The sequence below is a fragment of the Larimichthys crocea genome, chromosome XXIV (genome assembly GCF_000972845.2).
Source record: "Larimichthys crocea isolate SSNF chromosome XXIV, L_crocea_2.0, whole genome shotgun sequence".
Classification (NCBI taxonomy): Eukaryota; Metazoa; Chordata; class Actinopteri; family Sciaenidae; genus Larimichthys; species Larimichthys crocea.
In genome coordinates this window covers 13,312,318-13,324,826 of record NC_040034.1, presented here as the reverse complement: position 1 = coordinate 13,324,826, position 12,509 = coordinate 13,312,318, and the positions used below count along the sequence as shown (strand labels likewise).

Below are 12,509 nucleotides of genomic sequence, written 5' to 3'. Positions count from 1 at the left end.
TATCATATCTAATCTATTGCTCATATCTATATAAAGGTACACACCTCATCTCTGTCTTCTCTTAGAGTTATTTTGTCCCTGGAGGGCAACTGGTTTTTCAGCAAGGCAGAGCACAATACATTATCCCACATACCACATGTAGGAGGCTCCTGTGTCCCCGCAGCTTTGCTACAGAGGCCATGTCGGCATGGGCTCATTAAAGGGGAGGCCATGGAGCATTCTTCAAGCTGTAGGGTTCTTTGTGTTCCTTTATTACTGTTACCCGCCAAAATGAGACCCACCTGTGTGTGCGAGGCTGTGTCGTGCTTTTAAAGCAGAGGGCTACATAATTGAAGTGGATCCTTTTTTTTTTTTGTGAGTGTAATTAGTTACAGCTCGTTGGGCTGCTCCTCCCTCTGAACGTGGCAAGAGATGTTTGATGGGAATAGCCATGATGCATGGATGTGTTGTTCTTAAACTGTGCTCATTTATTGTGGCTTCACATTAAAGCTGGCCCTCATTCAAGAGGATCTGGGTGGGCAGTGCTATAGTCTGACTCCAGTCCAGGGGACACACTATTATCTTCACTGGTAGTCCTAGACCTGAAACATGCTCTTTAGACACATTCACCTTATTAATGGGAGGCAGTTCCACACAATAAGGCAGAGGGGTATAATCCCTCTTACAGTGCGATCCACCCTGGTGTAATTGCTCTACATTTATCTGTAATTACTATTTACTCCAAAATAAGAGCGGTGTAAATGGGTAGCTATTACAGTTGGCACAAAAAGCATAGATGAGGTATTACACCTGAGGGGATCCCAGCACACACTGTATATAAAAAACAGAAAGAAAATCATAAAAGAAATCACGGTCTGGTCTTTGTTGTATACTTTGAACACTGTTGCTCTCATGCAATGTTCTTACCAATGCAATGTCATCTCTTTTGTTCTCTAGAGCCTTCTTATGAAACCGTTAGCCCCATGCTGTGCCCTCCGCTGGAAAACTGCTCCCTGTCCGGGAATGACTGCCCCTACGGCTTCCAACAAGACAAAAATGGATGTCTGCTCTGCCAGTGTCTCAATAGTAAGTTCCCTTTCCTCACTTTTTGTTCAACCTAAAGGATTAAAAGTTTCAGGGACTGACTTGCAGAAGCATGAATACGATACATTTCTTCTGACATGCTGCTTCTTGTGGTTTTGCATTGAAAATGATGGATACACGACGCTGTATTTACCTGTTTGCTCTTGCTGATGTCAAACAAATTTGACAACCGCTCGGTTTTCACAGCAACAAAGACGTGCTCATATCCGTGACAGCTTATTTGTGTCCATGGCTGCAGTCTTTACAAGGCTTTCTGTAACAAGAATTTTCCTGTGAGCAGCCCCGTAGCAACTCATGCCTTTGCCTTTGATGGATTGTTGTGCCCATGTTAGGATGACCTCTCCCTCAACTCTTTCAGATGACTCCTGCCCTGACCTTGGAAAATACTGTTCCTTGCAATGCCCAATGGGATACGAGAGGGATGATTTTGGCTGTGAGGTGTGTGAGTGCAGCATCCCCATGCCCAAGTGCCGACCTCTGACCTGCACTAAGACCTGCCCTTATGGATATGTGTAAGTACACTCAGTGAACCCGTGGGTTTCTTATCCCCCAGAGTCCACCTACACTCATTTGTCATCCGTGTTTTCAGCCTGTTTTGAAGGCATCTGTAGCTATCAGTGACGTGACATGCAGGTACATGAGGAAACTACGCACTTTGCACTCACATACTCAGAAAAATCTAAGTCTTTGAAAACCCTGTTGTGTCAGTGAGAGGAGTTTTACACCTTGGAAAATGGCTGTGTTTCTTAAACTCTGTTATTTTCCCCTCAGTGCACATCCTGCATTTAAATAAGTTTGGTTCAATAAGCAGCTCAATCACTTTTTAAGTGATGCCCAGAGGCAGGTGCTGGTCGAAATGAAGTAGAACAGGCTCTTGTACAGTAGTTTTGCATCCGAGATCAAAGGAGCTACCTTGGTGGCCAGTCTCAGGTCTCTAAATCTGTGAGAGAGTGTGTGCATGTTTGTGTGTGTGTGAGTAATTCAGTGTGAGGTCCTCACAAGGCCCTCAGCCCCCTGCAGCTCCTTTCCTCCTAATCCCATTTAACCCAATCAAACATCTGGAAGTGCTCTCTCACCGGGACTCTTAGTCCCCAGGCACCACTCTCATTTCATAAATCATCGTTTCGTCTCAAAACAACGATCAAAAACACATCAGGACAAAAGCAGCCTTTATGAAACCTATACAGTTGGGATTCTTCTGGTATCTCAACCATGCTCTGTGGAGCCGGGGCTCAAGATGGGACTGATATGTCTGGAGAGGAGAGGAGAGGAGAGGAGAGGACCCTCTGGGGAAAAGAAGAGCAGGAAGTCCTGGCTTTATCCTCCATAAGCAGCTGTTTAGCTACCCTCAGAAGTCTAAAATCCTCTGAGAGCTTGCCAGCCTTACAATGCAGATCTGTCTTCTCACACAGGATCTGCAGCCACCACAAAGAAACAAAAGGCACAAAGGATCTCTGTGTTTATACTGGTTGTATTGATGACATCCTGTGAGTTCTGTAATGTACATATCCAAAACTGAAGGCACAGTCCTCCACAGCAGGATGAACGTAAACGTCGTAAACTACGTGTAACCATGTGTAGAGCATTCCTCTCTTGTGTTAACGGTCTACGCGAAGGACGTTCTCGGGGAAGCTATTAACAACTGAAGATGTGTTTGCCATCCCTCATAACTCAAAATCATCACTGTGACCTCACAGGTCACGAATGGCATTCTTCTGGCCATCATAGCTGCGGCACACTGGAAATTGTGCCGAGCCAGCAGTCCCAAGGCCCAGGGGGCCCCCCAGTGCCTCCCCAAGCCCCTCTATCCCCCTGGAGCCCAAAGCGCTGCTTGGCATTCCACACACCATCTTTAAACAAAGCCTTGCTCTAAGGTCGCAGCACTCTCTGTCTCTGTATTTGTACAGTGAGGCACAGGCCAAACCCTCACAATGTTGTTTCAATAGCTGTTATTGCTGTTTCAGCATAGATAGGGTGCTCTGTTTGCCGAGCCCGACATGCTCTGTCCTCTTTATGGGACACAGCACCCGTCCATGGGTTCGAGAGCTTCTTCTATGCTGACCTGGCAGATGAAGATTAATCGAGTAATTACCCGGGCCTAATGAGGCCACTGGTTCATAAAATAGGTATCATCACTTACCTTGTGGCAATGGAGAGAGAGAGAGGCTAGCTGGTTGGTTGAGAGAGGGTTGAATACAGACGGCGAGATGGAGAGACAGTCTAGAACGAGAGAAGTGTAGATGCAGGTCATTCTTTCATCTGGTTTTTGACAGTTTATCAACCTGCAGCTCATCCATGTTTTATTAGGCAGATAATTGGATCCAAATGGCCTATTTCCAACCGCTGCTGTTAATGCTGCGCCTCTCTCTTAGATAAATCCCTTTTTAATGTTGCTTTGTTCTGATAACTGGATTCAAGTTTTGTTTCTGGTCAGTTTACCTAAATTGTCACTTATTTTCCAAATCAGCTAACGGCTTATACATGACCATCTCTCTCCTTTTAATAGACTCCCCAATCAACATACCTCTTTGGTGCTTCTTTATGTGTGCAAGGATTGCAGGAGGGTGAATTGAAAGCATCTGAATTGGCTTTAGATTGCTCCATCTAGAGTCTTTCGTTTGGTATGATGTGCAAACCACAGGGATCTCACGTGTTGCCCTTTTTATTTGGCCTTCTTTAGGGGCAGCTAACAAAGAGAAGGGGGAAAGCAGGTCCAGATGTTGATTATACCAGACTTGAGCATCTGGGTTTCACTCAATCACAGCACCATGTTGCTCCATACACTCCTCTTCATCTTGGAGATTTCTTGTTTGAGCTGGACAGGAGTGGCATTGTTTACTCCCTGACGTACCCTTCATGCAATTGTGTTGTATCTGTGTGTGATTCATTGGGTGTATTGTTTGTTGACCTGCAGGAGGAACAAGCATGGCTGTGAGATGTGCCGCTGTGTCAAGTGTCCTCCCTTCACCTGTGACAAGCACTGCAGCGATGGCTATCGGCAGAACAGGAAGGGCTGCTCCATCTGCATGTGTAAAGGTAACTGAACTCTCATGCATACACCCCAGATATAAAATATCCAAAATAAGCCCAAATTGTACAAAATATATCCCCAAAGGATGATCCCTAATGAGATTTTGAAGACCTGTGACCCCATGATGGACCATGGCAAGGTCTTTGCTGTGAGCAGTATAAAGGGTATAGGATGGAAGGAGATAGGAGGGCTCTGTTAGCGGACTTGACTTTCTGCCACCAAGCTGCAGCTTTGATTTCCTGTGACCTTCTGCTGCTCCGCTGTGGAGACTTTTATGTCTGCTTATTTTGGTTCATGTCGATGTTTAGCTTTATCCAGGGTTCTGTGTGTGCAACTCTAATTAGATACCCTCAGCCTCTAAGTTTAAGGCAAGTATTTAGATGCCATATTTATGCTCCACCACTTTTTATGTGATGTGTTTATTTTGCCAATTTAGCTGTATTATAAATATTTCAGCCTCAAATATACTCGGTTGGTTGTTTGACTAACACCCACAGAGCAATACCCACTGCAAATAAACTGCTCTTTACCTGATTATGAAACTCTGGTATCAGCCTCTCTGTGGTGTGTTAAAATATTTAAGGATAGGAAAACCTTTTTGGAAGTTATGTTTTGCAATAAGGAAAGGAGACAGCTAAATATTTTCCTGAACTCCACAGCATCACACACTTAACTGTGTTTGCCTTTGTTCCAGAGCCCAGTGGATCCCTACAAGCTTTAAGAGCCATGCTGAGTTTAACACACACTAGAGTCTAGTTACTGGCAATATCGCCCCTTTAGTTTTGTCAGTTGACAGAAATCGTGGGAAATTCATTAAACTTTATTTGTGGCTGGATTATGAATTGACTATTGGGACATATATACGCAATAAAGGAAGATCAAACATTGCTGGCTGGTGAATGTTCCAGTAGATGGAATCATAACCACTTAGCTTTCACTTTAGCCTCTAATGAAATTGGACCTAAGACAATAATACTGGCTCTTTTTACTGTAAATCATAAATGCACTTAATGAAATTTCCACAGTGAATTTACAAGGTTTCTTGCCAGGGCAGGCTATGTTGCTTTTTGAATTTTTTGCGCAGCTATTCTACAAGTCCTGAGCCACCTTGTAATGTCTGTGCCTTCCATGCCTGTGTCTCTAGAAAGTGGCCACGTCCCAAGCACCACTGCCCCATCACCAATGCCCAACTATTGCCTCACCTCCAACGGGCACCGATACGAGGAAGGTGACGGCTGGCATGACGGCTGCCGTGACTGCTATTGCCACTCCGGACGGGAGATGTGTGTGCTCATATCCTGCCCTGTGCCCAGCTGTTCTCATCCAGTTGTGAGGCCTGACCAGTGTTGCCCTACGTGTGAGGGTATGTCGTAAAAACGTATTATTCCTAATGGTAATACAGACATTATACTCACCAGGTTAATTGTTACGATGAGAATATACTTTTGCATGCAACATTTTCCTGCGCAAAAAGGGACTATCACCAAGACTGAGTGAACTCACTTTTGCATTGTTGCCGTGGTTCCAGATCTCAGCAAGTACTCAGTAATACAGTTCCAATACTAATGATGGCAAAACTACAAAAACAGTTGTAATCAACTGGAATAATGCTCTATAATTTTCTCCTCATTTAAAAAAAGAAACTCTCCTGCTAGAGTAAGATCAGTTTTTCTCTTCTCAATGGAGGAACCATAAATACACTGAAGGTCCCTCAACGCATCTGGAAAAAAATGTTTTTATGACTCACTGTGTCTCTCGATGACTTTTTAGAAAATTAGCTGCAATTAATACACATAGTACGTGGACGCAAACACACACACACACACACACACATCTGGCAACACACAGCACACAGTCCCCAAACAGCCCATTCAACCATTCAAGCGAGACCTTTGGATCATTAGCTAGCTTTTAGGCTTTAGACTTACTGGCCACTTAAACACTCTCAAACACACAGTCTCTGTCTGCTTCTCTAAAAATGGAAGGCACACTGATCCACACCCACACATTTTTATCCACAAACCCTGCGACTCATGCGGGATATTTATGGAGGAGTGACTCAGTTGGCTGTTCAAATATTTAGGAGTGAAAGAATGTCTACAACTTTCAGAAGCTACACACACTTTGCAGTCAAGGGACAACAGCCTAACTCTTTGCAGATGTCGGATATTCCGCTGTACAGAAAGATGTTTTCAACTAAAACTAGTGTCAAAACAAAACTTGGACACCATCCTACACTGCCCGAGGCTTTTCTTTAATAGATAGTGGTCTTCCCATGCATTCTAACTCTAGTAACATATGTTTAGTTTCACTTCATCATGTAGCAGTTTTTGTTAAATGAATGTTTGTTTGTGACAGATCAGAATGTGAATCTGATAGCAGAACACAAACCTGACTTTTCTCTTTCATTTCTTCCATCCTCCTTTACTGTAGATGAGTCAGGCAGCGGTCAGCCAGAGGGGATGGACATGGTGGTGTGCAGAGCACCTGGGGGAGAATTTTATGTGGAGGGGGAGACCTGGAACCTGGACGAGTGCACACGCTGCACCTGTAGGAAGGGACGTGTCCTGTGTGACACTGAAGTGTGTCCCCCGGCTCTCTGTCAGACACCAATCAGGAACAAGGACACCTGTTGCCACGTATGCCCAGGTAATAAGAACAAGGCCAGTGCACAGGGAAGCAGGGGTAATTTTGTAAAAAGACCCAGGGTGTGTAGGGGGGGGCATCAGATGTTGGGGTAGTGGGTAGAGAAGTACAAAGCTGTTTTGGATGTGCTATCAGCATGTGGTTTTGAAAGGTCTTGCATGTTGCACTCTGTCGGGCAGTTTTATGTCAGGCACACAGACTCATAAAGAAACCAGCCAAGACCGGTTGGGTTTACACAGTGATCCTCCAGGCAGGCAGCAACACATGTGGATTGCTTTCACCCAGCGGCCCACACCGGAGGGTCATCATAACTCTCTCATAGCTGGAAAGGCAAGAATGAAACAGACTTCTCTCAATCTGTGCTATCCCTCCGGTTATGGGAATAACCTCTGACACAAACATCTAGGCGAACGCAAAAAAACGCACGCATATTTTATTTACAACTGTACCCAAACACTCTAGCCTCTCTCATACACGTAGAATCAACATATCCCAAGCACTCCCAAGCATGAGGCCCACAAATCAGCAATGCATGACTGCGCCTGGGAGCTGCTCCTTGAGAATGCCGGCCTGCCTTATCGCTGCATCTCCCTTCACAAAAGCAGATTGTCAGAGGCCAGCCTTTGATATATGTATGGGCCTGGTCACCAGGAATGTGGGAATAATACACATCTCACTGACAGGCCCTATGATGTATGTGTACTGTGGGTTAGTGCAGTGTGTACATGCTAACTAAGTCTTTGGTCATGAGAAGGCCATAGATCTCAGGCCTGCAGGGGTCTGATGAGAGAGAGAGGGAGAGAGATAAGCGGACATCTGCCATATGGAGTCACTTGCGTTTGCGTACAGAACATAGAGTAAAGTATCTTATCTTTATCGTAACCCTAAAGGCCCCTTAACTTTTGCGAGATGTTATACAGCAATGGTAAATGCAGGAGTTTATGTAGCTATATACAACTCAGACAAAATTAGGTATTTTCTTCGGAAATGGCAATTCTCCACAAGCTAAACTTAGGCCATAACCTTTACAATGCCAAGTCCTATTAAGTAAGACAAGAGGCTAAGAACATGACCTAGCACACAGCCCCGTGTCTTACCTTTACCTTTGAGTATTTTCATTATTAAACCTGCTTGTACCTGTGTGCAACCACAGACGAGACGCTGAGCCCCTTGCTGCCGGTGAACAACAGCCAACAGGAGTACTGCATAACCAACGATGGAGACGTGCTGCTGGCAGGAGACTCTTGGAAAGCCAACGCCTGCACCAGCTGCACCTGCAACAACGGCACCATTCAGTGTTTCTCTCAGCACTGTCCCGCTGCCAACTGCCGGGTGCCCGTCTTACGCAAGGGCCAGTGCTGCCCACACTGTCTCGGTGAGTATTTAGGTGCGCCTCAATCAAAAGAAAGCTGCCTTTATAAGTATTTAGACTCATCTTTGATTATTTTTATTGCCCTAAAAGTATATTTAACTCTGAGTTTATACATTTTAAATGTGGTTTATATTGCATACTTAAATGCAGTTTGTGTAACACTTCCACAAATTGAGAACAAGAACTGTCAGCGTTGTGCAAAACTACCATCCTTTTTTATTTTTTTATTTTTTTTTACAATAAGTGGTACCACTGGAACAAGGCAGAGCCTGTTGTTGGGAAACTTATAATTCATAATGCTACATGTCAAAAAGAGGGCGTAACTGAGGGGTTTCCAGACTGAATGTGTGTGTGTGTGTATGTGTTTGTTCGTTAGACACAGCCACTCTGGCGCTGCATAGGCAAACACGATTCGCAACAACATTCCATGTGACATACACACACGGTCCGCTAAGAGCAAAAACATTCCTCGAGCATCCGCACATTCACACGTGTTTCCTGTCCCCGGCTGAATCGGCCTGTAACACTCTCTCTGTGGCGGCACAGGAAGGCAAAGCTCCATGTCAGCTTTTCCTATAGAGGAAAACCTCAGCATAGGCTCCCATTGTTCACCCTGATATGTAGCCTTTGTTTTTATTATTTGCCCGGTGGAAAACAGAGCTTTTTGCGTAATGCCTTGACAAAGCAGTACAGTGGAAGTTAAGAGGACCGTTCCTATAAACACAGCTTATCGAGTGAGACAGCAGGCAGTTCATACACTAACTCACCGTTAGAAATGTTTATGTCTGGAATGCCTTGTGTTACACCGATGATATCGTTAATGGATCTTATTCCTGTCTGAACAGAAATTACAACATCGGTGCCGGTGATGGTGGCTACTAATGCCCCCAAGAAAACAGTCACTATTACAGTGGAGAGTGCAGTGTGGATCACCACCGTCACTGTACCACCCATCATTGCTGATACAGGTACCCCCTCATTAAATCATCCGTCCATATTCTCTTTCATACACTCTGTAGTAGTAACCCCAACCTAGTTATTGGCATCACTGTGTGTACTCTCCCTGCCAATCTTTGTAAATGTTTATACTAATAGGGCGTTTGAGATGCTATTGATATGATATTAACTCATGCTGAACTAAAACAGCACTGATAAACACTGGCCAAACCGGATCTCTCTTGAAGTCACATACTAAGTCGGGTTATCTGCCCAAAGCAGAGAAATATGCTGTTTCCAGTTCAGATTTGGTAAATAGGGGGAGCACAGTATGACCAATATCAAATACCGATGATATCCGTGTACCACAGATGAGCCAAGTTTAGGCGAGAATTACCCCAGCCAAACAGAGATGGCCCTCATCTACCAATCAGCAGCCTGGATCCTTGCAGGTCTCCTCCTCGCCATCATCATCTTCCTCATCGTGGCGTTACTCGTCAACAAGAAAAAGAAGTGGGTGCAGATGTCCTGCTACAGCGCACCAAAGAAGGTGAGAACTGATCTGTAAATCGGCTCATTATTTCTGAAACTCGCTAAAAAACGGTCCTTGATCTTCTGCTACAACGAGTACTAAAACTGTCATGACATGAGGATTCATGTAGTTTCTCCTTGCCCTGTACTTTCAACTGGAACAAGGTCACGTCCCACCATAAAAATCTACAACTACCATGAGATGAGACTGTAGTGTCAGAAAATCAGAATTTGACAGAACAAACAAGTGCAAGCTAGATGTCAAGAATTGAACTATTCCGTTCTTTTTCCTGTTCCTTGCTTAGACGGTGATCCTAAAGAAGCACGTAAACAAGAACTCGGTGGTCTACATGGAGCCCTCCAAGGAGAACAAGTTTCAGAATGTGAAGAACGACTGCGGCATCATCCATTTCTCTCCAGAAATGAGTTCCACCTGCGTGGACAAGATGACCATCCCCCGGGCCAAGCTGAGCATGGGCAACGACTGGACGTCACGCTAAAAAAAAAAAAACACCACAAAACAAACCCTGTAGATCAGAGCTATCCAGCACCTCCCACTCTCTCTTACTGCTGTATCCAAGGTGATTAGTGCAACAGTGCACACACACACACACACACACACACACACCTTGGACGCCGTTCCCACCCTTCTCTCTCTGCGTGACAGTAAAACTGAGGATTCTCTGCAAGAGACAAAGCAAGCAACCTCTGTTTCTTTTATAAGTCATATTCTTCTGTGTTTGGATCTTTGGGTGGAGTGAGATGCTGGGAGGTGGACGGATGCATGGACATATAAAGGACACAGCCACTCTAGGCTCTGCTTTAAAACAGAGAAGGAGGCAGCCAGAGAGGCTCCTCTGTCAGAATCAGAATTTGACTGTGAACATTGTAATATTATTGTTTTATTATTGCCTCCTTTTGAAACTGGAACTTTGAGGCAATAAAAGGAGCATTAAAAGCTTTAGAACAGGGGTTTGGGCTGTAGTTTAAAGGGGGTGTAGAGGATGATGCCCCCACCTGGAGTTTAGCTTCATCATGCTTCATGGATGTAATCATTTTCATCAGCAGGGAAGCCAAAGGAACTGATAATCCAGTTGGATCACATTGGGCTCAGCAGCCAAATCATACCAAGCGAACAGGCTTTATATAGACCCCAAGATCCAAATCCCTGCTTTAGAATGTGTGGTTTCCATCTTAGTTTTTGTATATTTCTACAGTATTTGTATCGTAGTGTTGTATTTGGCCACCTCTCGTTTTTATTATGGGTGTCTCTGTGGGGCCAGATTGAAACATTTTGAAAATGCCAGTCTAAACATTCCCCCCCGATCACGTTCAGGAAGGACACGCTTCCCAAATAATAGCCTTGTTTCTACCTTCAAATGACCCGAGCCATTCCATTCAGAAAACCCGCGACAACAAACCGCAATTCTTCAAAATGAAATGTGTGAATTCTCCCTCTCTGTACTCGCCCGCAATACAGTAGCCAACCGTCTTCGTCTTTTCACTAAGCTTCACCCGACCTCGGCTCTTCCAGAAGGGATCAGTCGTACTTCATCATCTCAAAAATCACCAGAGTTGAAGGTGAAGTGGAGCGATGTTCATCCAGGAAGAATATCATTTTATTGACTGCAGCAGAGACAAAATGGTGCCAGACTCTTCATCTGGACCTACGAGGAATGTCTTTGATACCTTGCCTCACTTCATAACTTCATTCACAGCTGTGTATGTGCGTGCGTGTGTGTGTGTTTGTGTGGTGCTACTGTTCACACCGAATGTTAGCAATAGTAATGATTCATTTTAAAGCCTTAATTCTATAGCCTTAATGCATTTTCTTTGTCGATATCTTGTTTTCATTTAATAACTGTTAGCCCATATCAAGGAATCTAAAAAAACAGTAATATATTCATCCACTGTTAAGATGAACAGATTGTGTTGTACAGCATCTGATGAGTTCGAGTGAATTATGTGATGTGGATACGTTAAGTACGTACGTGTGAGAGGAACTCGCTAATAACTGTACATAATGGTACACATTACGAAAGTCAGAGCATGTTAAAGTAGCACTTTTCTGTTGTTTTTTTTGGTTTTTCAGAAAGCACACTGCAAAATTCTTGGAGGGATAAAGGCCCTAATCAGGGATTTGATAGTCATATTGAGCTCGCAGAGATGTTAAACCACTCAAGTGAACACCCTGTTGCAGCTAGAGGCTCTGTACCAATCTGATCAGCACGGGGAAGGATTACGAAACAAACTGGGTTTGTTTTTTTTGTTTTTTATAGGAAAGAGTTGTCGATCCATTACCAATATCTCAATACAAAGACCATTCTGATGCCAAAATTGGTTGGAGACCAATTTATAATTGAAGTGTTTTAGTAACTCTGTAGATTTGTGTCTGTTTGAATCATGACCATGTGCTTTAAAATGAAGAGGCGACTGTAAAAGCTTACGCAATTCTTTGTTCTTCTATGTGTAAAAAAAAAAAAAAGAGAGGAAAAAAAAAAGTAGTTTAAATTAGTAGGACAGAAGAGTACCTTATTTATTTTTTCACATAGCTTTATTTATTAATACTATAGTTTGAGATTTTTTTTTGTTTGTTTTGAAAATGAACCTTTGGTAGCCAAAGCTGCTGTACATTGTAGACTATTTACCATTTCTATCTGCTATATTCTATCCAACTTTATTTATTTCACTGTTTCAAACCCTGTAAATATGTTTCCTAGATGATGAACTGTAACATTGACACTTATTTTGAAAAATAAATGTGTGAACCAAAGTGGGCTGCACTCATGGTATTTAAAACTGGGTTTGAAGGATCAATTCCCTTAAGTGCACTGATGTCATCCAAGATGGTATCTGTTAGTGGTTTTTACTTTATTTGCAGATTTTTGCAGGCTCAAGCACATCTGGTCC

The 12,509-nt window shown here is 43.7% G+C and overlaps 1 protein-coding gene across 1 annotated transcript in view; it reads left to right on the top strand.

The window, feature by feature from the left end:
- Positions 1 to 12,084, top strand: part of LOC104926559 (cysteine rich transmembrane BMP regulator 1 (chordin-like)) — a 31,550-nt gene extending 19,466 nt beyond the window's left edge. The window contains exons 7-15 of the mRNA XM_027274681.1: positions 937 to 1,065; positions 1,442 to 1,595; positions 3,998 to 4,119; positions 5,259 to 5,477; positions 6,548 to 6,763; positions 7,914 to 8,135; positions 8,978 to 9,100; positions 9,440 to 9,618; positions 9,905 to 12,084. Of these exons, the coding sequence (XP_027130482.1) occupies positions 937 to 1,065; positions 1,442 to 1,595; positions 3,998 to 4,119; positions 5,259 to 5,477; positions 6,548 to 6,763; positions 7,914 to 8,135; positions 8,978 to 9,100; positions 9,440 to 9,618; positions 9,905 to 10,099 (1,559 nt within the window). The 3' untranslated portion in view covers positions 10,100 to 12,084. The remainder of the gene's footprint in view (positions 1 to 936; positions 1,066 to 1,441; positions 1,596 to 3,997; positions 4,120 to 5,258; positions 5,478 to 6,547; positions 6,764 to 7,913; positions 8,136 to 8,977; positions 9,101 to 9,439; positions 9,619 to 9,904) is intronic.
- The last annotated feature ends 425 nt before the right edge of the window (positions 12,085 to 12,509 follow it).